The 25,683-nt window shown below is 34.2% G+C and overlaps 2 protein-coding genes across 6 annotated transcripts; one reads left to right on the top strand and one right to left on the bottom strand.

The window, feature by feature from the left end:
* Positions 14,715 to 19,992, top strand: LOC109333132 (GATA transcription factor 26-like). Of its 2 annotated transcripts, XM_019568422.1 has the most exons (9): positions 14,715 to 15,215; positions 16,454 to 16,825; positions 17,112 to 17,493; positions 17,838 to 17,910; positions 18,413 to 18,516; positions 18,831 to 19,017; positions 19,117 to 19,228; positions 19,429 to 19,751; positions 19,787 to 19,992. In XM_019568422.1, exons 1-8 carry the CDS (start codon positions 15,176 to 15,178, stop codon positions 19,731 to 19,733), a joined length of 1,575 nt encoding a protein of 524 aa, XP_019423967.1. In that variant the 5' UTR covers positions 14,715 to 15,175; the 3' UTR covers positions 19,734 to 19,751; positions 19,787 to 19,992. The 2 variants fall into 2 exon arrangements, with proteins under 2 accessions (XP_019423967.1, XP_019423966.1); XM_019568421.1 differs by having other exon boundaries at positions 19,429 to 19,992.
* LOC109333133 (RNA-binding protein 42-like) lies at positions 22,237 to 24,601 on the bottom strand. Of its 4 annotated transcripts, none has more exons than XM_019568425.1 (2): positions 23,760 to 24,601; positions 22,237 to 22,458 (listed from the first exon to the last, which is right to left on the bottom strand). In XM_019568425.1, the coding sequence occupies exon 1, from the start codon at positions 24,456 to 24,458 to the stop codon at positions 23,763 to 23,765; it is 696 nt and encodes a 231-aa protein (XP_019423970.1). In that variant the 5' UTR covers positions 24,459 to 24,601; the 3' UTR covers positions 22,237 to 22,458; positions 23,760 to 23,762. The 4 variants fall into 4 exon arrangements, with proteins under 4 accessions (XP_019423970.1, XP_019423968.1, XP_019423971.1 ...); XM_019568423.1 differs by lacking the exon at positions 22,237 to 22,458 and adding an exon at positions 22,476 to 22,726; XM_019568426.1 differs by lacking the exon at positions 22,237 to 22,458 and adding an exon at positions 23,457 to 23,474.

Here is a 25,683-nt window from a genome sequence, read left to right as displayed (position 1 = left end):
ACTCCTGACTGGCGGGTACCGAAGTTCATCCTCTGAAGACCTCAGCCTCCTTGGTGGCAAGGTAAAAGAAGTGTCAATGTAGGTGTCGGGTTGAGGGATCATCATCGATGACCCGTTGCACACCATGTGCAACGGCAGACCGTAGGGGCCTGTGTAAGTATATCTGTGCCCGTCACTATCCCATTGTCCCATCAGGGACATCGTGACGTGATAACCTCGAATGTGAATGCTGTTGTTGGCCATCTGCATAGCAAATATATACAAAACAAGAACAATACAGCAGAGAGAGTAAGACATCTAATGAACATAAATTCATTGACAGCGTGGACTTACTCAGAATATCACACTCAGACATAAAATATATTTTAACATATAGTTCATCATTTATCATTGACATCATGAAGTAATACATAACTTACCATTTATTCCAACCTTACCAATATATCAAGTAATATAATCATCATTCTACTCATAACCACATCACATGCATAAACGTAGGAATACACATTTGTAACACACATGTGGGAATTCACTTCCACAATGGTAATGTATGCATGATATGTCATGGTTATCAACCTTACACCAATATCCATCCAACATCTTAATCGGAATAATCGAGAGTACAAGTCCCATACCAAGCCTCTTTGTACGCACCCGAAATGACATATCATCGCAAGGAATTAAAATGGATCGATCAGTTCCCTCAGGAACAGTCCTACCCGGACCTAGGTCATACAAACGCTTTCTAGGCATGACAACCGAAACACATTTTAAACATGATTTTTCAAACACCTGCATACAGAAAAGTTCTCAATAACATTCATATACAATATTCAACTAAGGGACTCGTCTCACCCAGACTCTCAAAAGCATTCAAACATAAAAATCTTGGGTTTCTTAAAATCCAAGTTAACTCCAAAACTTTTGAGATTGTTTAGGAGATTCGGGTGTCATATTCGGACACCACTATGTCACGATGTGTTCTCTCTCACCTTAATGAAGCGTGCTTTAACTCGTCAACTAAGGGTGGTTTGGTTTCAAGGTTCGAACACCGAAATCTTCGTAACTACCAAAATAAAAATCCGTTAGTTTCCGATATTTCTAAAATCATTACTAAAATACTTAAAATCATTTATTTTTTTCCCCATCGTGATCATACATCCCTTTCATCCATCCGGTCCAACATCACATGTTCTTGACCATCCTTTTTCATTGAAAGTTCGTTCACGATTTCCATCCCTTTTAAAGGTACGGTTTTTAGTAAAACTACGTATTCCGATTTAAGACGTTCTTTGATAATCTTACCATTTTAAAGTAAGTTATTCAAAGTATCCTTTAAGAGTTTTATGAGGCATTCATGTACTCATAAACCTTAACATCCTTTTTTACACAAGTTTCTATTTTTCCAACTTGTTCCAAGCCATGGTTTAAGGCTAAAAACAAATAGAAATACATACATTCTCATTTTTCCAAAATACTTCCTAAAGGTTCCTTTGATTTCATCATCATCCCATTTGGCTAAGACAACAAAGTACATGTACTAAAACATTAAAACAACTCCATGAGCACAAGTCGTTCTTGGTTTCAACAAAATATTTTCATACGTTCAAGGACATCACCATTTTCGGTTTTGAGGAGAAAATGAGTTAGAAAACGTTTTAGAAAATTTCAACGGTTGAATATGTTCTTGACATACTCATGAACAACATACTTAAATCACTTCAACATCCATTGGTTGAATGTTGTGAGATCAAGGATTGAAGATGGAAGAAACAAGGAGAAATGAGAGAAAAAGATGAAGATTTTACCTTCTCTTTGAAAATGAAAGAGTGTGAGAGTGAAGTGTGAAGTGTGAGGGTTTAAGGAGAGAAGGGAAATCAAATTTCGTTCTAGGCAATCATCAAAAAAAATCTCCTAGGGTGGCTAATGATGATCTCATGAGATATTTGAGATAGTGATGTGAGGTTTGCTTTATGGAAAAGCAAATTTCACATCCCAACGCGAAATGACCACTTTGTGGACACGTGCGATAAACATGCCCGAGTATTATATCGATCGGGTATTATAAATCTCCCGATTTTAATATCCGATTAGAATTTCGGATTTCGGATTTTAATATGGGTGTAATCAGGGTCTATATTGACTTGAAATGAAATTACGAAGCCAACGGTGCAATCAGAATTCGATTCGGAGTTACGGAACTCAAAAACCACTTTTTGAGCCGTACCAGGTGAGATTCAGCCCCGATTGCGGATCGAAACCGTCTGTCTCCGAAAATCATGAAAATTTACCACCTAATTGGAAATAGGATTACAAAACTAAAACTCAACTACATTTTCGTCTAATTATTTACCGAAATTTCCCAAAAGTTCATTTTCAAAAATATAATCTATAACAATATTAATAAAATCTTATAATTCAAAATCATAAAACTCACGGTGTTACAAATAGGGTTTTGAAAAATTCCCAGAAATGCTTATGTTTCTGATATATTGATGACGTTAATCGATTAACAACATCCCTTAATCGATTATCCTGAGTTAAAATTGCCAGGTTTAAAATTGTTGGCCCAGGTAATCGATTAACAGATTTATTTAATCGATTAAATGCATCAGATACAACACTTTGGATGTTTTGAAAAGGATGCATGGATTTCAAAGCTCATTGGTAAATTAATTTTAAGCAATCACATATATTTAAAGCATTTAAGCATAGAATCATGCATTATATAAGGAATCATAAGCATTCAACATTATTTATAAAGCATTCAAGAGGGGTTGGGTCATGCAAGACAATCTCAAATTATTAATCAAGATATTTTTCATCAAGGATTCCTAGTTCTCTTCGAAGAACATAGAAAGTATCTCGTGAGAGGGGTTTGGTGAAAATATCTGCTAATTGTTTAGATGTTTCAACAAATTCTAATATACAATCACCTTTTTGAACATGATCACGCAAGAAATGATGCCTTATTGCAATATGCTTAGTTCTAGAATGCAAGACCGGATTCTTGGAAAGGTTAATGGCACTCATGTTATCTCACACTTAATAAGGATCTTTTCTAAAATGAACCCAAAGTCCTTAAGTTGCTACTTCATCCACAGGATTTGAGTGCAACACACGCCATCGGCAATATATTCTGCTTCAGCGATGGACAAAGCAACACATGCTTGCTTTTTGCAATGCCATGCAACTAGGAAGCTGCCTAATAGGTGACAAGTCCCACTAGTGCTGTTACGATCCAACTTACACCCAGCGAAGTCGGAATCGGAGTAACCTACCAAGGATAGGGAGGAATCCCAAGGATACCATTATCCTATATTTATAGTTTCCTTTAGATATCTGATGATACGTTTTACAGCAATATAATGCGATTCTTTTGGAAAAGCTTGAAATCTAGCACACATACAAACGCTAAACATACTATCGGGGCAGCTAGCAGTTAAGTACAATAATAAGCCAACTATCCCACGATATTTGGTTACCTCAATCGCTTTTCCCTTTTCATCTTTGTCCAGATAACATGTAGATGCCATAGGTGTAGATGCGTCTTTACACTGCTCCATATTGAATTTCTTCAGTAATTCCTTGCAATACTTCGACTGATGGATGAAGATGCCACTTTCCATTTGTTTAATTTGAAGCCCAAGGAAGAAGGACAGCTCACCCGTCATCGATATCTCAAACTCCCCCTACATCATCTTAGAAAATTCCTTATAAAGGATGTCGTTAGTAGATCCAAAGATAATATCATCAACATATATTCGCACAAGTAAAACATGATTATCTAATCTACGGATAAAGAGAGTGGTATCGACCAAACCTCTTTCGAACCCTTTTTCAAGTAGGAACGAACTCAATCTATCGTACCAGGCTCTAGGAGCCTGTTTTAGTCCGTAGAGGGTCTTCTTGAGTTTATAAACGTGGTTCGGGTATTTGAAGTTTTCAAACCCTGGTGGTTGGTCTACGTACACCTCCTCTTGAATATATCCATTTAAAAGAACCCTTTTTCAAGTAGGAACGAACTCAATCTTTCGTACCAGGCTCTGGGAGCCTGTTTTAGGCCATAGAGGGCCTTTTTGAGTTTATATACATGGTTCGGGTATTTGAAGTTTTCAAACCCTGGTGGTTGGTCTATGTGCACCTCCTCTTGAATATATCCATTTAAAAATGCACTTTTGACATCCATTTGAAAAAGTTTAAAATTCATGATTGATGCAAAAGACAAGAGCATCCTAATGACCTCAAGTCTGGCTACAGGAGCGTAGGTCTCATCATAATCGATGCCCTCCTCCTGGTTGTAGCCTTTGGCCACTAAGCGAGCCTTATTTCTGATTATTAAACCAGATTCATCTAGCTTATTACGAAAGATCCATCTAGTGCCAATCACGGGATGATCTTTTGGTTTGAGGACCAAGTACCACACATTATTTCGCTCGAACTGGTTTAGCTCTTCTTGCATAGCTATACCCCAGTGTACATCCTCGATGGCTTCATCGATGGTCTTAGGCTCTATTTGAGATACAAAAGCAACAAAATTACAGAAATTACGTAAAGAGCTACAAGTTACCACCCCCGTAGATATATCACCTAATACATTATCGAGTCAATGATCCTTTTTAGTTTTCCATGCAATAGGCATATCATGATGTTGATCTTCTATTGTTTGCTCCGCATCTTGTTGGATTTCATTAATGGCCTTGGATTGCACTTCTTCAAGTGTACCTGAATATCATCAGAAAAGACATTTCTCTTCTCTTTTGGAGAAGATTCGTCAAAATGAACATGAATAGACTCTTCTACTTGCATGGTATATTTATTAAACATATGGAATGCCTTGCTATGTAATGAATACCATAGGAATATGTCATCATCAGCTTTCGAGTTGAATTTTCCTGAAGATCTTTTTCCATCATTCAACATAAAACATTTGCATCCGAAAGCATGAAGATGAGCAATATTCGATTTTCAACCTTTAAGAATTTCATAAGGTGTTTTCAAAATAGTAGGTCTAAGTAGTATTCGATTTATTATATAACATGCTGTGTGAACTGCATCAGCCCATAAGTATTTTGGGACCTTGCTCTCATTTAGCATAGTCCTCACGAGTTCCTCAAAAACTCTATTTTTCCTCTCAACAACTCCATTTTTTGAGGGGTACGAGGTGCTGAGAATTGATGATTTTATCACAGAATTTATCACAACGCCATCGTCGGATTGAATGTAAATAATTTTTAGGTTAGACTGGTTTTGAATTTGCTTGGCCAGACATTTAAAAGATTTATAGGCATCGCTCTTTGATGCTAAAAATAGAGTCCGTTTATAAGCATCGCTCTTTGATGCTAAAAATAAAGTCCATGAGAATCTAGAAAAATCATCGACAATTACTAAGGCGTAATAGCTCCCACCAAAACTCATAATTTGTGACGACCCAAACAAGTCCATTTGGAGAAGCTCCAATGGTCTAGTTGTGGATACCACATTCTTTTTATTAAAAGAATTCTTGACTTGTTCACATTTCTGACACATGTCACATGAATCCTGAGTTTTAAAATCAAGTTTTGGAAGACCAATTAATAAATCATTTTTAGACAAATTTTCTAAATGCTTCATATGAATGTGAGCGACACGTCTATGTCAAAGCCATATGTCATCTTCTTTTGAAATAAAACATTTTAAGAAAAGAGAAGTGACATCCTCCAGATTAACCATATAAATATTATTTACTCGATATCCGACAAATTTAACATTATTAGATAAGACATCACGAATGATACAACAATCAGGATCGAAAGATACAAGGTTACCTTTGTCGCATAGTTGGCTTATGCTCAACAGATTATGTTCCAAACCTTCTACGTATAGAACGTTCTCGATTATCGTGTGGGTTGAGTTGCCAATCTTCCTGGTGCCTAAGATTCTTCCTTTGTTGTTGTCTCCATAGGTGACAAATCCCTTTTCTTTCAACAACAAGTCTATGAATTTTGACTTGTCTCCAGTCATATGTCTCGAACAACCGCTATTAAGATACCAGTTTTGTCCGTGTGTTTGAAGACATATCTGCAAAATAGATCACATGCTAGTTTCAGGTACCCAAATTATGTTCTGTCCTTTTCTGTTAGTGACGAGGGAGTTATCTCCCTTTCTTATCCAAGTGTAAACACCACTGGGTATCCCATATCTCCTGATGTAACATGAATGAGATGTATGGCCATATGTGCCACAGTAATAACATGTAGGGACTCTATTTTTGTTATTAGAATTTTTATATTGGCGTGATAGAGGTCTCCTATATGGTCTATTTTTATGGGATGGAGGAACATACCCTAATCCAGTGTGGTCATCAATGTTTCTCGTTTTACAAAGCAGAGTGTCTAATTGGTATTTATTATTTGTAAGTTTTGCGAGATTTTCATTTAGTTTAAAATTTTCGTTTTTCAAGTCCTCGCAAGACTCACAAGTAGTAGTTTGACATAAGTTATTTTTAGAGCAATCACATGAAGTACAAGAAAAAATTAGATCTAAGGTTTCATTTTCCAATTTTTATTCATCTAATTCTTTCTGTAGCTGAGTTAATTTTTTATCATTTAGCAAAATTATTCTTTTTATATCGTTACTTATTTTTGCTAATTTCTTCAGCTCTTCATGCATCTCAACATAAACACTATATAATACATCATATTAGGGAGAATTAGAAGAAAAGGATGACGTGTCAGAATATACCTCATCTAACGTATTCTTACTACCAGATCCGCAAGCCTCATCTGTTATCGTCATTAAGCACAACTTCGCGGTCTCCTATTCATCTGAGGCGCTTGATGTTGTTTCTTCCTCCGGTACATCTGATGTATGCCTTCTTCGACTTGAAGTCCCAGGGAGTGCTCTATTCTGAATCAACTCTCTTCAAGTAAGTGGGGCACTGGAACTTCATGTGACCCGGCTTACCACATTCTTGGAAAGTGAAGCGCTCCTTATTCTTGCCTTTCTTGGTTGATTCTCGCGCTTCTTTCTTTTGGAATCGTCTAAATCCTCCTTTATTTTTCAAAAAATTACCAAATTTCCGCACGAGAAGATTTAGCGTTTCCTCACCAATGTCTGAATCAGAGTCATCATTTTCCATCTCTTCATTGGGTTGTGATGTTGAAGCTTTAAGAGATATTCCTTTCTTTTTACGATCAGACTCCTCATGCATAGTTAGACGCCCAAGCTCCATCTCATGCTCCTGAAGCTTTCCAAAGAGTGTTGCCAAAGGCATAGAGTCTATATCCTTGGACTCCATGATTGTCGTTACTTTAGTTGTCATCTCCTATCAAGACAAACGTAAGACTTTATTAGTGAGCTCTCCTTTGGTGAACATCTTAAGAAATATTTGTATATATGTACATAAAAAAGAGTTGATATATTTATACGTTGTGTATATATTTTAAGTATTAAAAAAGTTACCTGTGTGGAATTGTTGACATAAGACTGATCTAACAATATGATGTACGAACGTCATGTTAGGTATTAGTGGCCTAGGAACACCTAGAAGGGGGGTTGAATAGGTGTAGCGGTTATCAATCACCGCTTCTTGAACCAAAACCCAACTGCTGAAAACAGCCCAGTTAATCGATTAACAGCACGCTTTAATTGATTAAATATTGCATAGAATAGAATGATCAGACAGACAAATTGCATAGTTATTTAAACATAATTAAACAGATATAATACAGATATCTTTACGCACAAATATTAAGCATATGGCAGTAAACAAATATCCAGAATATCAATTACAGATTCAATTTATAACGGCAAGAAACTTAAAGAAGATTAAGAGAGAAAGAACAGTGCACAAAGGATTTTTATCCTGGTTCGTTTGCGGTCCACTACAAACTACATTCAGGCCTCCCCTTCTAATCTAGGGAGATTTTCTTCTTCACAATATTGAGATACAATATGAATACACACACCAATTCAATTACAAGCACGTAGGACGCTTCTTTCTTGAAATCTAGGACCCATAAATCCTTGGTTTGACTATACTCTTCACCTGAGAAAACCTTTCTCGCGAAACAGCCCCAACCAAGATTCTTGTCCTCAAATCAAGACCTCCTAGCCTTGGTGAAGAATCTCAATCTCTGTGGTGATCTCACACCAAGAGACTAATCCAGAAATACACAAAAAAACACGTTAAACAACAAAGTATACTAAGCACAATAATGCTTGGAATATTACAAGAAAAAGACTCAAAGACTAACCCACTTACTAATCAATTAAGCCATCAAGATTTATGTGAGTTAATCAAAAGCAGTATACAGATAATCTTTCTAACAATCTATCTAATGCATGAGCATGTGAGTAAGATATGGATCAACATAGAATTATGCAAAACAGTAAGCAAATGATGGAAATCAAAACAACATAATATCTCTCTTCTCACGCATGCAATCTATCTTGCAAAAATTAGTAAAACAAATATGCAAAATGCTCTCTAAACAGCCATATACAATAGAATGCAATGTTATGGTTTTCTGAACGTTGCCTCTTATTTATAGCAAGTAGTTTTGGCGGTTACATTCGTTGCAAACAGTTAAACGGTTGAACCAGAATTCAGTTATAACAAATAACAGACTTGTTAATCGATTAAGGCTACTCGTTAATCGATTAACCATGCAACAGAATGACACAAAAAACAGTTCAAACAGAAAACACTGATTTAATAGAAAAGCAGTTGAGTTAATCGAATAGGTCACCACGTTAATCGATTAACTGGAACATTAATGCACATGTTTCACAAGGTAAACTTCTCATATGTTATGCACAACATATATACATGTTCTAGCAATTATATTATGCCTAATATGCACATATAACATGTATGATTAATGCATGAACATACAATTAACTAGATGGTATGTCTCATGAATATGATATGACAATTAAGATGACTTAAGAGACTAGCACTTAGGTTTACCTAACCTATACTCACTTACTATGACACACATCCCAGGCTACTTAGAATATAGACTCAAATTATGTCCTAGTCTAGATATGACCAAATGAGCATAAGACATGTTGATTATTGAGCCATCTTCAAGCTTTAATAGAACTTTGTCTTTATTAAAACATAGGAAAGAAATACTAGTGCTATCCTTGACACTTTGCACTCTCACTACTTACTTATATGCATGCTCACAACTACTAGCTTTTTGCTACACACTAGTTTTACTAAACAATTGTTTTTTCAAATGTGTTTTAATTGGGCTTATTTTAATGAAATATCACTTTAATATTTTTATAGTATAAGATTAATGATGTACTGAAGTGCAATGTTGTGAGGATTGATTGGCCAATCCAATCGTTATATCAAATTTGAAAACATTTTTAGATTATAATTTTAACCAAATAATTGACTATACTATTTTGAATTAGGAAAATTTTGGTTCAACTATTTTACACCCGATTAAACTAGATAATCCAAAAATTGAATTGGACGAGTCACTTAATAAATAATGAAACACTCCTCCAATGTTTATTTTATTATGGTCCAAAAAAGATAAAGATATGTTACTTCAATATAATTATACATAAATTAATTATATAAAATTTTGCATTTATACATAATTATATACTTTTATATAATTATTAATTATATATTTATATGTAATTATTTATTAATTATATATTACATCATTCAGTCTGATTGAATATTTTAACTGGATAAACCTAATACTAAATCTCCCAATTTTATGTCCAACTTGCGTTTCATAACGTTGAAAAGTCATTAAATAATTTAAGGATGGACATGTTCTTAACTGTTTATTATATAGAAAGAAAACATACTCCTCTATTCTTTTTATTCACGCTATGCTATATGTTACTAGGAGCTCACTTTACATTAGCTCAAGTTTATTCATGTAAATGAAAACAAAAGATAAGGAGAAAGTTTTTTCTGAAGTGGATATTCTTAATTAAATATTTAGAGCAATTGGTTTGTAAATAATTTTCTATTATCTACGCTCTAAGAAGAAAATAATGGTCACTTGTACAATTATTATATGCCCACCTAAGTGATTAAACAATGTAATGGGTGTATATACTTAAATTTGTCTAACACAAAATAAAAAAGACCCAAATATTATTTTTTAAAAAGGCCATTTTTAGTAAATAAATCATATTAGATAATGAATTTTATCACTCTCTTTTTAAAATAAAAAACTGTACCCAATAATGATCATATTATTTATTTTAATAAATTCAAACGGAATAATAATCAAAATCTAATAGAATAATAACTTTTTTAAATTAAAAATAAGAAAATTACTTATCGTTATCAAAATTTTTAAATTACTTATCGTTATCAACTGTTAATTAAAAAATAGTATATTTTCTATCACATAGCCCTAAAGGCTCAACTATAAATAGATCATCTTATTTCCATTTGAAAACACACCGAAAAATACACACTTTAAAGAAGCGTCTAAGTTTCAATGTGCTTTTGTTCGCTTCTAGCCACAAGACATGTGTCTTTCTATAACTCCTCCATCACTATTGTATCTCTAACCGGATAGCCTGCAACGTCTCAATGGATTGCCACACGTTGTTACACGGTTTCCTTGTTGCCATAATATGTCTTATCTACCTATAGCACGCTGGTGGTCATGCGTCACCACCCGATTGGCCTACCATCTAAGCCATCATGTACCTGTTGGCCGCCTACGACTAATTTCTAGGAAATCTCGTAATGTCGCTACGCCTACCCTCATCGACAATTGGTCTCTTGTGTCATGTTCAAGCTTACGAACCACCCTTTTAGATCAATATCACCGTTGGAGAATCTTCCTTATTTTAGTGCTAAGCGACTTCCCTTTTATGTTTTTTCTTATTTGTTTAATAATAATATTAATAATAAAATTGTTTTAATAATATCGATTACATTTAAATAATAATTTTAACATTAAATAATTAATAATAGTAAAATATATATTTTTATTAATGAAATGTAATTAATAAATGATAATATTATTTAAGAGATATATTTTAATAACAAATAATAAATATTTTTTAATAAAAATAATGTATTTATCATGTTTAGTGATAAAATTATAAAATATTAAAACGGATAAAAGATTGTGATGCCACTTCATTTTTGTAAGTCATCTTTGAATAATTGTGACACATCATTTCTATTCGATTTAAAAAATAAATAAATAATAAATAATAATATTTTGATATAAAAAACAATGATTAATAACAAAAGTTTAGAAATAAAAAATTGTTTTACAAAATTAATAAATGATAACAATAATAAAAATAACAATAAATATTTTCTTTAACAAAGAGTAATAAATGTAAAATAAAAGAAATATGATTTTTTTTCTTGACTAACTAAAAAATATACAAAAATAATAATTATATTTAGGATACAATATGTTTCTTTTCATCAACTTATTATTTGAACGATCGGGATACATTGATTATGTTTGTGAAACAATTAGAAAACATCCAACCTGCACACATTTTCTACATAGAACTATGTATGTTTGGTTCCCTATTGCTTGCTGATGGAGATATGTAGGAGAAAGAAATTCTATTCTTAGACAAAAAAATGTTTTTTCTTTATATAATATAGGTGAGTGAGGTGCTAATACATTTTCTGATTCATAATTGATATATGAATTCACATCTCTAAATTAAAGACCAATGCATTCCAATATTAGGAATAAAAATGGCTTTCTATGTTATGTCCAAAAAACATAGTGATGACTTAAAACCAATAGGAATAAGATATAATCTCCATTCTTTCCTTCTCTTAAGTTGTACAACTAGTGTTAACCGAAGGTCACTTGTATAATGTTTTCAAGAAATTTTTTAATAATACAATATTTAAGGTCAAGGAAAGTATAAGTTACCAAACCTTATTCCCATTATTAGGTGAGTTCAATAACATGAATTAAAGAATATCATTATATTTTATATAAATTACTTTTATCAATAAAAAAATGATATCTAAATCAATCTTAATTATTTGATTTAGTATTTTCATAATCTTCCCCTACATAGGATCGTAGCATGTTTCAAAGTGTGGAACCATACTCCCAATTTTTAGATGTCCAATTTTTATAAGATTTTATAATATAGTTTCTAAATATCAAAATTAGAAAGAAAAAAAATTGGTGGGTTGTGAAAATTAAAATATAAATTTTTATGTGGTTTTAAAATATAATTGAGTTACTCACTAGGATGTTTGGATAATATGAAAATTTTGGTTTTTATTTACTTTGGATAATATAAAATATATTTTGGTTCAAAATATCAATTTTTAAGTTGTTGTTGTTTATATGACTCGCAACAATTGTAAATGACATCAAAAAATTATTATTGGCTGAGCCACGGCCAAATCGCTCTCTTACGATGTTTAATGACACTGTCCAAAATGTGCAACCACACAATCATCCAGGCTATCATTAATTAGGATAAAACAACTCAGTTCTTTATTATCGGATTCTTACCACATTTAAAGAACCGATCTTGAGTACACTCACAATATAGATACCAATGACAATTCTCGAAATACCCACATTATGGCTACCCGAGCCAATTTTACTTTTCCACAGTTTGACTATTAGTGTTTGTTCTCAAAATTCTCAAAATTTGGCTGCATGTGCCAATTATAGTACCATCGAAAGAAAGAATAAGAGTTTGACCGAAAATGCTTTGCATATATTAGTACCTCTATTTATAGGCTGAAGCCTCCAATGACTATATCGTCTGGCGGTCCAAATTGAAGATCTTGTTCCAAACAACCACGAGATCTGACACTCAGGAGGGGTCAAATGGTCACTCGACCGAATCTCCCTCCTTTTGACCAGATTTTCACCCCCTCTTCCCTCACTCTCCAATTGTGTGATGACTCACCCACACGCATGCCACACATGTGTTGACTTGGTTAACCACACTTCCAAAAAAAAATTTGTTTAAAATTTTTGTTGGGCCCAAGCCAAAGTGGTGAGCCGACGGAAGAGGAGGTGGTAGTGCGCATATGTGTGGAGGATTTTGTTTGTATGAGTCCTTATTCACCACAAAACTCATTGTACTCCATGAGGTTAGGGGTGGCAATGTGGGCTGGCCCGACCCGACCCGTATTGTTAAAAGGGCTCAAAATGCCAGCCCGACCCATATTTTGCAGGGCTGGCGGGCTAGCCCGTTTCCCCCTCCAAAATGTACATAATTAAAACTTTTAGACAAAAAATAATCAACAAACTAATAAATGTCTTTTAAAACAAAAAATCACAAACATAAGTCTACAATATTACAATAACAACATAACATCTTAGCTTAAAACTTGTAAATTCTAAAGAAGAAACCAGTTGCCACGCCCCACGCACAGCACAGTGTCACACACTTTAGTTTTTTTGTTTTTTAACACTGGCCCGCCGGGCCAGCTCGGCCTGTCCCGTCTTGGCCCGTCTAAAAAACGGGATACTAAAACGGGCTGAATATGGGTTTTTGGGCTAAAATCCTCAGCCCGGCCCGCTAAAAATAGCTATCCGAACGGGCTGGCCCGTCGGGCCAAGCCCATATTGCCACCCCTACATGAGGCACACCTCTTAGAGAATACTTAAGGCTTATAAAGCCTTTCAAAGTCTATCCTCCATCCTATATAGGACTTGTGATTTTTTCATTTCACATCTAAAAGTTCTCATTAATGGCATATTAAAGAACCATTCATTTCACCAAGTTCCAATAGTTTCCCTCATTGGATATATGAACTTCAAGTTTTGCCGTAATCAATTTAAAACTTTACCTAGGAACAATAATCAATATGATAATGATGAAAATGAATTATATGTGGAAGTAAGGTTACTTATAGATTTTTTACTTAACAAAAATAGGAGATTACTTAAGAAAAATAGGAGAGCAATTGAACTTGTAAAGTTTTTGAAATGTATAAGCCTAATGGAAAATACCATATTGAATTATATTGATTGTTCATATTATCAAGTTTTTTTAAATTAAATATGTTGATGGGTAGTACAATGTAACTAGAAAGACTCAATGAATTAGGGTTGATATTAAGAATGATGAATTGGAGAAGGTTTAATATAAGGAGTTGATCAATGATTTTGTTTCAAATAAAATTAAAAAGTCTAACATTAGTTTTTTGTGTTAAAAATAATATTCTTCCGCATAGAAAACTAATGTATTTTAGAATTAATAACTACCCTTTCTAATAATATTGACCTTATCTAATTATCTTTTGAACTTCCATAATAACTAAAAATTAAAAGGACTTTATAAATTATAATATTCAATCAACTAAATATTCCTCATTTGAACTTGTCTCCTTTTTCAAATCACCTAATTATTATTTTAATAGAGTGTTTCAAATATTTGAGATGCCCACACTTCTTCTAATAATTGAATCACCACCCTCCTTTATTAACACATGTTCAATGTTAACCTAAATACTTTACATTCATAATGTACTAAAATTAAATAAATCTCATCTAAAACTATTCAAAATAACCTCAACACATGATTATTTCATTTTCTAAAAAAATACCAAATAGTTAAAAAATTAACTATTCTGTTCAAAACTTTAATTGAATAAAAGAAAACTGAAAATTTTGAAACAAGTTAGAAAATAACAATATGAAAAAAATAAAAGAAAGGAAAAAGTGAAACCATTTACTTCGTGTACAATACAACAAGTCACGTCATATACACACATAGAGACTTTCCTTCCTCTCTCTTTCTCACTCTCTCTTTCTTTATTTCTCCATTGCACCCTTTCTTTCTTCTTTTCTCTTCCATTTCTCAGATTCACCCATTTCTCAGATTCACCCATTTCTCTTTTCTCTTCTATTGGATTATATATATCAATCACTGTGATTTATGGCTGTTTCTGTGGGAAAAATATATAATTTTTAAGAACTGTAAAACCATGAATTAAACCAAAAAAGAACTCTTTGCTTCTTTGGGTCTATTGGGTTATGCTTATTTTCTGCAAAGTATCTTCTTTGTTTGCTGAAAAATAAAGCCTTTAAGACCCTCATAAGAAAAAGCTTCAACAAAAAAAATTATATATTTCAGAATATTTTTATATTTTTGTTGAAATTTTATTTTGTCAATACATTATTTTCTTCTTTGTTTCTGCATTTTTTTTATATCCACTTGAGGAAAAGATTGAGACATGGGAAAAGAAGGACCTTGTTATCACTGTGGAGTTATAAGTGAGTTCTTGTTTCTCCAGTATAAAGTTTTTTTCAGTTGTTTTTATTGACTTTTTTCTCTCTTCAATTTGTCCTCTTTTTTATTTAAGGTGTGTTCTGTAGCCATTTTCTTGGGTTGTGAATTTGATTAAATGGAGAAAATTATCAACAATTTAAACAGGCAAAAAATATTTGTTTGGAAATATTACAATATGAGTACAAGTATATTTTACGGTCTAGAATATTTGGAAATTCTGGATATTTTTATTAAGTTCCTTATTTGATATGTTCTCTTTTGGTGGGTTCCTTGTTTTCTTTAATTGTATTTGAAGTATGAACAAATAATTATTTTTTGCTGCAAAATTAAGCTCAAAGTCTATTCAATATTAGGCAGAACACCTATTGATGTTGAATATGTTTGTGCAAAAGAATGAATTCATAGTTCACTTCTTCCCATTTGGATTATATGAACTTAAGATAGAGTGTAAAGAAAAGGAAGGGAATTGTGCATTTGTAAAATGCCAATAGCTATTCCACTCATGTGTAAAAGATTTTACAAAGTTGTTTTATGCACACTTTGTCTATAGGGCAACTTCTCATTGTATTAGAAGATTAGTCCATGCATTGTATCCATCCTTCATTTATTATATGTTCAAGCTTTATCAATTTGAAACAACTATTGTTGTTCGTAAAACTGGTCAACTTATCAGAACGAGTCCCGCAACTTACGGCTTGTAGATGCTCATTGTTTTTCTGATAAATTTGAAACAGCTTCCAAGCGTTGAAGTCATTGTCGTTGGTGTGCACATCGAAACTATAGTGCCATTGTTGAGTACAATAATTTCGGTCCACAATAATGAGAATGTTTCATTTAGATTGTCTTAACTTTGCCGCCTCGAGTGATACAAAGCAAAAAAAATGTTAATACTTTCAGTTCAAATGCAAACATATACTCTTCACTATCAGGCCTTCTCGATTTGAGTATTTTCAGTAGCTGATTGAAATGTAGAGTGTAATCAATGTCCTGTTTTACTCACAGAAGGGCATTGCGATGTATAACAGAAATTGCTAGTTCCTTGTGATGCTCAATATTGACACATGATATTATCTCAACTTCAAGTTGTTTGTTCAGTTTTCTATTATATGAGGCAAATACAATTGTGGTTTTTATTAGTCTATCCAATCTCTGACACATCTCTATTTTTTATTACAAGGGTTATTAAGTTTTATAGATTTCTAACATATAAGCATTGCAATAGGCACACCACTTTGGCGCAATGGGCCACCAGAGAAGCCAGTACTATGCAATGCATGTGGATCTCGATGGAGGACAAAGGGAACGCTTGCAAATTATACCCCTTTACATGCTCGGGCAGAAACTGATAATGACAATCAAAGGGTTTCCAGGGTAAAGATCTTACCATTAAATAAGAACAAAGAAGTGAAATTACTTAAAAGAAAGGTTGGACAAACTGATTATGCTGTTTCGGGAGGGTTTGCACCTGATTACGACCAAGGATTCCGAAAGGTTGTAGATGAAGATACGAGCAATAGGTCAAGTTCAGGGTCAGTCATCTCTAACACAGAGAGCTGTGCTCAATTTGGTGGCACAGATGCTAGTGATTTCACAGGTTGTACAGTTGTAATGTCTAATGATAAGTTTTTCAATTAGATATGCCTTTTTTAATCTATTGTTAGTGTTTGTCTATATTTCTTAGACAGCACTTCTTTTGAGAATAAAATGACAAGTGTTACATATATGACATGCTTGTCTGATTCTTCATCATCGGTTGTATTGGATCAAAGACTTTCGATCTGTTATTGTGCTGAATGTCAGATGTCATGTCCTTCAAAGGCGCTATCTTTGTTTCTTTAATATAAGGCAGTAATTCTAATATAGATAGTTTGATTATTTAGGTCCTGCTCAGTCAGTGGTCTGGGAAGCTATGGTGCCTGCGAAAAAGAGGACGTGTGGAGGTCGTCCGAAGCATTCTTCTGTTGAGAAGCTCACCAAAGATTTATGTACTATCCTTCATGAACAACAGTCTTATTTGTCAGCAACTTCTGAAGAGGATCTTCTTTTTGAAAGTGAAACACCAATGGTCTCTGTTGAGATAGGACATGGAAGCATTCTCATTAGGCATCCTAGCACTATTGCTCGTGAAGAAGAGTCCGAAGCTAGCTCTCTTTCGGTCGATAATAAACAATGCCTAATGAGTGAGGCATATTCATGTTCTGGTGGTATTCCTGTGTACAGTAATTACAATGGCAAAGTTATGCAAGCGGAGGAACTTAAAAGGCATGTTTTCCTATATACGTTTATAGCTATGCAAGAGAATAATTATTTAATATGATTAATAAAAGGTTCACTTTTGTCTACTACAATTGCACACGGCCAATTCCTGTCTACTAGCATGAATTTGATACTTGTCCAATGTACGAATTTGGCACTTGACGGCCAATGTAAAAACTTCGTCAAATCTCAATGCACGAGTTTATGTACATGGTTATGGTTTGTCTATTACATCAATGGATTTGTGAAGAAATATTAATAAGTGTAGTGAAATTGTTTTGGAGAACAGACAGAAGGAATGAACTGTTCAGCACTTCAGCCACTAATACTTCTTTCTTTTTTCATTTCAGGGACAAGTCTAAGATTGAAAAACTACAAGACCTTGGAGATCACGATTCACCATTGCGCTTAATAGATTTAAATGTGAGTTGCATATGTCCATTCCTTTTCCCCTCTTATGATTGCACTATTTTGGCCTAAATTAACAAAAATATTCATCCCCAGGCTTGTCATAAGTAACAAGATTGTGCATCTTTACGTAAATTGAATGTTCTATCCTAATATGGTTTGGATAAGGCTCCTCTAAAGGGTGCAGCCACCCGTGCATAGAGATCCCAACCCACCTTTAGTTTAGAGTCAAACTCACTTTAGATGAACTTTTTCCATATTGTTTTGCGCCAATAAAATTGGGCTTAAGTGATTTGATACACATGATATGCATAACCCATTTTCCATTCGTGTAATTTACTCTTAGGGCTTTCTGGGTAGCAACTGAATTTCAAATGTGATTTTAAATGCCCTTTGAGAACTGACTATATTTTCCACCCATAAATGATGTGCTCATGCTTCTGGATCTTGTATTCTGTACTTGTTAAGCCTCGTATCTGTCAAATTGTTTAATGAGATCGCTATTATGCTTGGTTAGGACGTAGTGAACTATGAGGAGTTTATAAAAAACTTGACAAATGAAGAGCAGCAACAATTGCTGAAGTATCTTCCTGTGGCTGATACTTCTGAAGTTCCTAATAGGTAAGAATCTGTCACTTGTATTTGATCAGTCAGATTTTTGTCTTTATTGAATATTGATCATAGAATGCTGTTTCGGTGTTGCTTTGCAACTTGTAATCCTTAAACATAAGTCTCAAATTTGCCTTATCAGTTGAAAATATAAATTTTATTCCAAGAAAAATAAAGGGATTTAATATTACACATGCATCGTTGCATTAGAATTTCCTGCATAATGTGCAAACCTACTCGTCTTTTATTTCATTGTCTTGTCACTTCAATACAAGATATTTTGACTAATCCAATATTATTGATGGGTTGTGTTGTTGCATATGCAGCCTTACAATGATGTTCAGTAGCTCTCAATTCAAGGAGAACTTAACTTATTTCCAGCAACTCCTCAGGGAAGGTGTCTTTGATATCTCTTTGTTGGGGGGAAAACCTGGAGACTGCGAAACCTTGAAAAGGCTTGCATTATCTAATCTTTCAAAGTCAAAATGGGTAGAACACTATAATTTTCTCAAGGTTTGTGCTGGTTTTTCATCCAGATATTAATGCTTTTGTGTTGAAAAATAAATTTTCCATATTGATACTTATCATATATACGTCCTTCTATGGATGCAGAGTTGTAAAGATAGAGCTGGAAAATCTATTGCTATGGGCTCTCCTGGTATGGCATCTAGTGATGTAGTGCATGTCAAGAGATTGCGTGACAGCGAAAATCCCGATCTTCCAGGTTAGCTGAAAATCTTATGTCGAGAAAGAGAATATACATGTGTGTGTGTGTCAACTTTACTTAGACATAAAGGAAAGTGATGGTAATGTTTTCTGTTGTTACTTGTTAGCTAGTTAGAATTAGTACCAAGTTGTTGGTTTCTCTGCTGTTTATGATTTAACAAAAGAATGATCGTTGACTCCAGTTTTTTCAAATTTCAGAATTGACGAAAACAATGACGACCCCGAAAAGTGTGACTGTAAAGGCTGGATGTGAGGGAAAAGAAGTTGCAGAAGATGGTTCCTGCTTCAATGCAAAAAGCCTATTTGCGTTGCCTCGTGATCATAGCTCGCACATGATGGATTCTTTAAACTTTGAGTACGAGAATTCTGATCAGGATCTGCTGCTAGATGTGCCATCGAATGGCTTTTTTCCACAGGCAGAGCTCCTGCACCCTACTGCAAGCTTTGATGCTCAAGCCAGCACCAGTAGTAGCTCAATATACTCACATGTTGCCCATTATTAGATAATCTTGCCAATGTTACTTGCATGATTGGTAAATGGACAGAGTCTTTTGTCCTTGCTGGATTCTGCATGTTTTGCATCTTAAGAACCAAAAATCATGTACAAGAGATATGATGGCTGTGTTTTTTGTTTCTTTGCAACCTTCTTGATTGGATTGTCAAAGGATGAAAGTTGAATGGGCATTTTTGTATAGGGTGGTACCAGATTGTAACAGCATGAAATGAGGAGTGATAATCTCCAGAGTTTTGTATGCATTTGTATTTATGTTTTGTGAATGATTTTGACACTCATTTTCACCCATAAAAATCACACCTCTTCAAACTTTCATCCAAAAAAATTTAAAATAAGGTGTCAGCTTTATGGGATTTGGTAAGGAGTTGAAGATTCATTCTATCTTAAACCACCAAACCTTAAGGGTCCTATAGTGATTGGGACTCTATTCTATCTAATTTTGATATGATAAACTTGTCATGTGGCTTATCCATTCTTCATTACTGGTGTAGTTTTTCATCTTATTCAAGAAACTAAAGTTAAAAACAAGTAGGATATGAAAATGTATTTCCCCATCTCACCTTCACCATGACACCATAATTACCATTATACCACCATCACACCATCACCAATGTAGTCTCCAGTACCATAATTACCATTCCACCACCACTGCACTATCACCATTGTTGTCTTTAGTATCATTAATCACCCTGCGACCACCACTGCACCATCACCATTGTCGTCTTTGGTATCATCAATTACGTAGCATCATCAATGTTGTGATCGATGCCACCACCCTTATCACCGTACTGTCCTCACCCTATCATCATCATTGTCGTGGTCTATACCACCACAACTAGAAAGCCAAAAAATATTGAAGTTATATGTAATTCTGATAGAATGATAATTTTGTTATTTAGTGACAAGCTCAAATAATAGGTTGGTGGCCAATGTGAAAATAAGCTAATAGGTGACCTATTGGTCAATTGGGTGTGGAATACTAGTCCTAGAGCATCACCATTGTCGTCATTAGTACCATTGACCACCCCACTCTCATCACCATATCTTAATCGTCACTTTACCACAACATCATTCTCCTTCATTATTATTGTTGTTGTCATCACCATCATCATACAGCCAAAAAAAACTCCAAAACTATGTTATTCTGACATAAGAGTAATTATGTCATTTAGCGACCTAACTGGATTAATTCAGAAGTAGCTAACTCATTTACGCCCTTAATTATGACTCATTTTGACAAAATTGACCTATTTGGCTATCAAGAACTGATTGTATCTTCAACTCTTTTGATATGGTTGGCTTAATGGATTTTGTTAACTGCGATAATGGTCATAGTTTAGTAGTAGTCATCCTTTGCAAATGTGCGACGCAAAATAGGTAGATACTCTAATTCAACCTTTAAAACAAAGGGATACTAATAACATACTCTTTTCAGCAAACTTGAATTTAAGGTATGACCTACTACATTACATATGCCGTTCTGTATTTAATGATTCTCGTACAAAATTCATGCTAGAATGGTGTATTTTGAATGTGTCATTATCATTGCTATAAATGTGCTTAGTACATACACAATTGATATGCATAAGCAGACATTGCATGGTTATAGCTAGTAAAGGAGATTCACATACTTGGGCTACCAGAGCAATCAGGGCTACCATTGATAAAAGAGTCCTGGGAGTTGCATAGTGCAGGGAGGGGGCTCATCTCCTGTCCTATATTGTGTACCACTCTATGTACCATGAGTTGTGATTAATAAAAAATATATATTTAACTTAAAAATTTAATTATTAAGTATTTTTCTGACTAATCATAACTCATGGCACATAAAATGACACAATAATGTAGGACAGAAAATGTGGTCCCGTGCAGGGAAGACTAGTATTTTTGGTACAAGGGAAATGATAAAAAAAAAACAAAGCTTAGAAAGATCAATTTTTAGGATTGCCACAGCTTCAGCAGGAGGAACTAGGAAGATCCCAACACTGCAACCCAGAAACCGATTGTGCACCAATCTTTGTCATAAACGTCATAGGGAAGACTAGTATGACATAAACAAGAACAATTTGGTGCTTAAAACTAATTTGCATGATTAAATGACAAATTCTCAAGTGCAAAGAAAAGAGAAATGTAGCAATTATAAACTAAAGTACATAAAGTAATAAAAAACTATTAATGAGAGAAGGCTTTGTGGGATAGGAAGCAAAGAAATGGAGTCATATTTACAGTCCAGGCCTTAGGTCGAGTACATGCAGACACCTCATGGATAAGGTCTTTTTTAAACATCTCAACCAATGTTTTAAATAACAATTGTAATTATAATTACGGTTATCTCACGTTTATTATAATTGTAGATTATTATGAAAATTGTTGCCATGCTATTAAAAGTGCAGTTTCATATATAATCAAAAGTGAAGGAAATAGTGCAATTGTGAATCACAATTTAAAATACCAACTGGTTCATTCTTACAATGGCATAATGCCTTCCTGGGAATATCCTATATCCACACTTTTATACTTACTTTATGTCCTCCCTTGAGTGTGGCTAAGGGTGGAAATGTAGCCAAGCATGTTGGTGGAATGAGGTTCTTGAATCCTCTACAGCTTTACCTTCTAAAAATACACGAATTTATAAGAACTGCACCCATTGGAGAGGGTCCCTTGCACTGGCCTTAAATAAGCATATTTGAAGAAATCCATGCATTTCATAAGATCTACACTAGCCAACATTAAGAAGAAAACTTTGATGTGTTTGCATAAAATTCACATATAGAATCTAACAGTAGAGGTAGAGATAGAGATGATGAGATAAAAGAAGACAAATATGACAACTTGTATTTTGTGCAACGGAGGAATAGCTAATCAAAAGAAACATCATTGAACAATATTTCTGAGTTCTGCCCACCACTAATCATCTCCTAATTTGACACATTTGTGCATTACAAAACCGTCACCAAGAGGTTTTCAGCAAACAGCCTCACACTGCACAAATTAAAAATGGAAAAATAAACAAAAACAAAATAAAACTTCAAAATTCAAAAGGAAAAAAAAGCTAAATGATTCACCCAACTGTGATGGGAAGCAAAGTTTTTTGGAGCAAATAGCCTGATTGGTCCCTAAGCTTTGTCTGAATATGACAGGAAATGCATGGAAAAGTTCCATTTTTCGACTGTTTAAAATGGATTGAATGGAGTTGAACCTTCTTTCCTCCATTTCAATATGGGGTATGAAATAGAACCAACTTATTATTCACTCCATGGCATCATAAAATATCCAAACAATTGTTTGGTAACTTTATTCCATTCCATCTCATGATTAAATATCTAAACTTAAAATGTGACCAATTCCACATTAGTCACTAAGAAAAAACAACATCATCTTAGTCCAGTAAGGATAAAAACCAGTAAAACTGCTCCTTTTTATTAGTCATATGCTCGGACAAAGTGAAGGACCAATTTCACTGACTATTTTACATTCTCAAGGACAAATCAGGTTTTTCTCCTCAGAGTAATATGGAATTGGTCACATCTTAGAGTAACCGGTCTATCTATCGGTTCCAACTTTTTCAACATGATATTTTATCAGCAAAGGGCGATCCAATGCATAAGGGTAGATGTTTGCAGCCTTGCCCTCACAAGCGAAGAGATTGTTTCCATGATGTGAACCCAAGACCTCCATGTCAAAAAGCAAACAACTTTTTTGTAGTGCCCAAGGCCCAAGCTAACCATGCCTATGTGATTGTGTGCTAAACCTGCCTATGTGTGCTAAACCTGCCTATGTGTGCTTCATATGATACATAGTCTATCCTGAGCCCTCATAAAAGGTGAATATTGTGTTAGGCAGTTAGTGCCGAATCTCTATGATATGCGTATGTTTTATGAACAGAAAGCAATACAATTCAACAAAGTAACTAAAACAATAATTTAAAAAATATGAAATGACAAAAACAAACAATTCACATAGGTGATGCAAGTAAACCAAAGTGATCAAAGTGATCCAATTTCAATTATCTCACCTCTCAATAATGCAAAACACCAACCCTAGCCGATTTCGACTTCTTCTTACTCTGCTTCTTCTGCTTCTCCACAGCATCAACATCAATCCTCTCCCTCCACTTACTCTTACAAAGCTTAATCGGTCTATTCCCAACGTACTTCCCATTCATCTCTTTCAAAGCCACAGCCAAATCCGCAGGATCAGCAAAACTCACAAACCCATACCCCTTCGTCTTCCCAGACCTCTTATCTCTCACCACCTTCGCCATATTAAACGACGGGAACTTTGTGAACGCCTTCGACAAAACGTCGTCGTTCACCTCGTTCCCGAGATCGCCGCAGAACAACCGGTGATCGTTCTCAGGCCACTCCGAGAGCGACGGATCCTCCCACGTGAGTCCCGCGGCGCGTCGAGGTACGGATTTCTTCTTTGCCTCGGTCTTGTGCTCGATCTCGCTGTTGGCGATAGCGGCTTTCACGTTTTCTAGGGCTTCGGGGGTGATTGTCTGAGCGTCGCGCTGGAAGAGTTGCTGAGCGTCGCGCTGGAATTGTGACGGAGGTGGTTGTGGGTAGGAGTAGGTGACGGCGGAGGGAGGGGGTGGCGCCGGAGCGTAGGAAGGGGGTTGTTGGAGGTGGAAGGGCATAGGGAAGTAGGAAGGAGTGGAGGAATAGGTGAATTGGGAGGAGGATGATGAAGAAGAGGAAGAAGGGTTCGCCATGGAGAAGCTTGAATTGAAATTTAGGGTTTGGAATTGAGAATTGAGAATTGAGAATTGAGAATTGAGAAATGGGAATTGAGGGTTTTGATTCGGTTGAGAATGTTTGGTATCTCTTTACAACTGTTAATCGATTTGGAAGGGGAGGGGAGTTGCCCAAGGTGAATAACATGGATTTAATATCTATACATAAACTTCCTAAATATTTTTTATTACTGTCAATTCATAATTATTATTTATATATTACTTATTATTAACTCTTGAATAGAAATAATACAATGTATAATATATTATTTGTAAAAATTTTACATTGGCCATGTATTAAACTCTAACTTATTACTTTTTTTAATGGAAATGTCACCTAGTGACAAGATTTTAAGAAGAATTTTTCCACTAAAAAAAAGTAATTTCCAAGCTAAATATTTGCAATTTTTTTTTGAAGATACAAGGATCATGGATTTTAGCTGTCTCCCGCGTTTCAAACAGTGACGGATGTAGGACTGGAGGCAAGATGTGCAACATATATTAAAAATTAAAATAATAAATAAATATGAAAATATTAATGTTAAAATTGCAAAATTTAAATAATAGTTAATCAAATAAATTGCATATTTCATAATTAATCTATATGTGATTTCAATTTTGAAATCAATGAATGATCAACTCGTTGCCAATATTGTTGAAGACTTCTCGCTAAATATGATTCACTAGACAATCAATTGTTCATACATCTTCCATTTAATTACAAAACCTTATTTTTTTTACAATTTTCATAGTTGAAAAAACTTTCTACAGTTATATTGCTAACTTTAAAAAAAAAAAACTAATAGGTAACAATATGTTTTCTACTTTCAACCAACTTATCTTAAAAATTATTGATTTCTTTTAAAGAAGCAAATTCAATATTGTTATGGATATCCATGATATAAGTCTCAAGTTGATTATTAAAATCACCATATAACTTGAACAAAAATCACGTTGATAAAACTTTGCAAACTCAATCAGTTTTATCATATTAAAACTACAGAAGAAATCAACTAGACTCGAACAAAACATACAAAGAAGCAAATGAATATTTGTCTCAGAGAAACGATCCTGAAGTTCTTTAAGTTGTATATCTATAATATTATAAAATAAGTCAACAAGTGAATGAGTTATAAACAAGAGTGTAAACAAGAGTGTAATATCTATGTGAATGTAAAAATTTACAAAAAAAAATTGGACTTAT

The sequence above is a fragment of the Lupinus angustifolius genome, chromosome LG18, assembly GCF_001865875.1.
Source record: "Lupinus angustifolius cultivar Tanjil chromosome LG18, LupAngTanjil_v1.0, whole genome shotgun sequence".
Lineage (NCBI taxonomy): Eukaryota > Viridiplantae > Streptophyta > Magnoliopsida > Fabales > Fabaceae > Lupinus > Lupinus angustifolius.
This window is presented reverse-complemented; position numbering and strand designations above follow the sequence as displayed.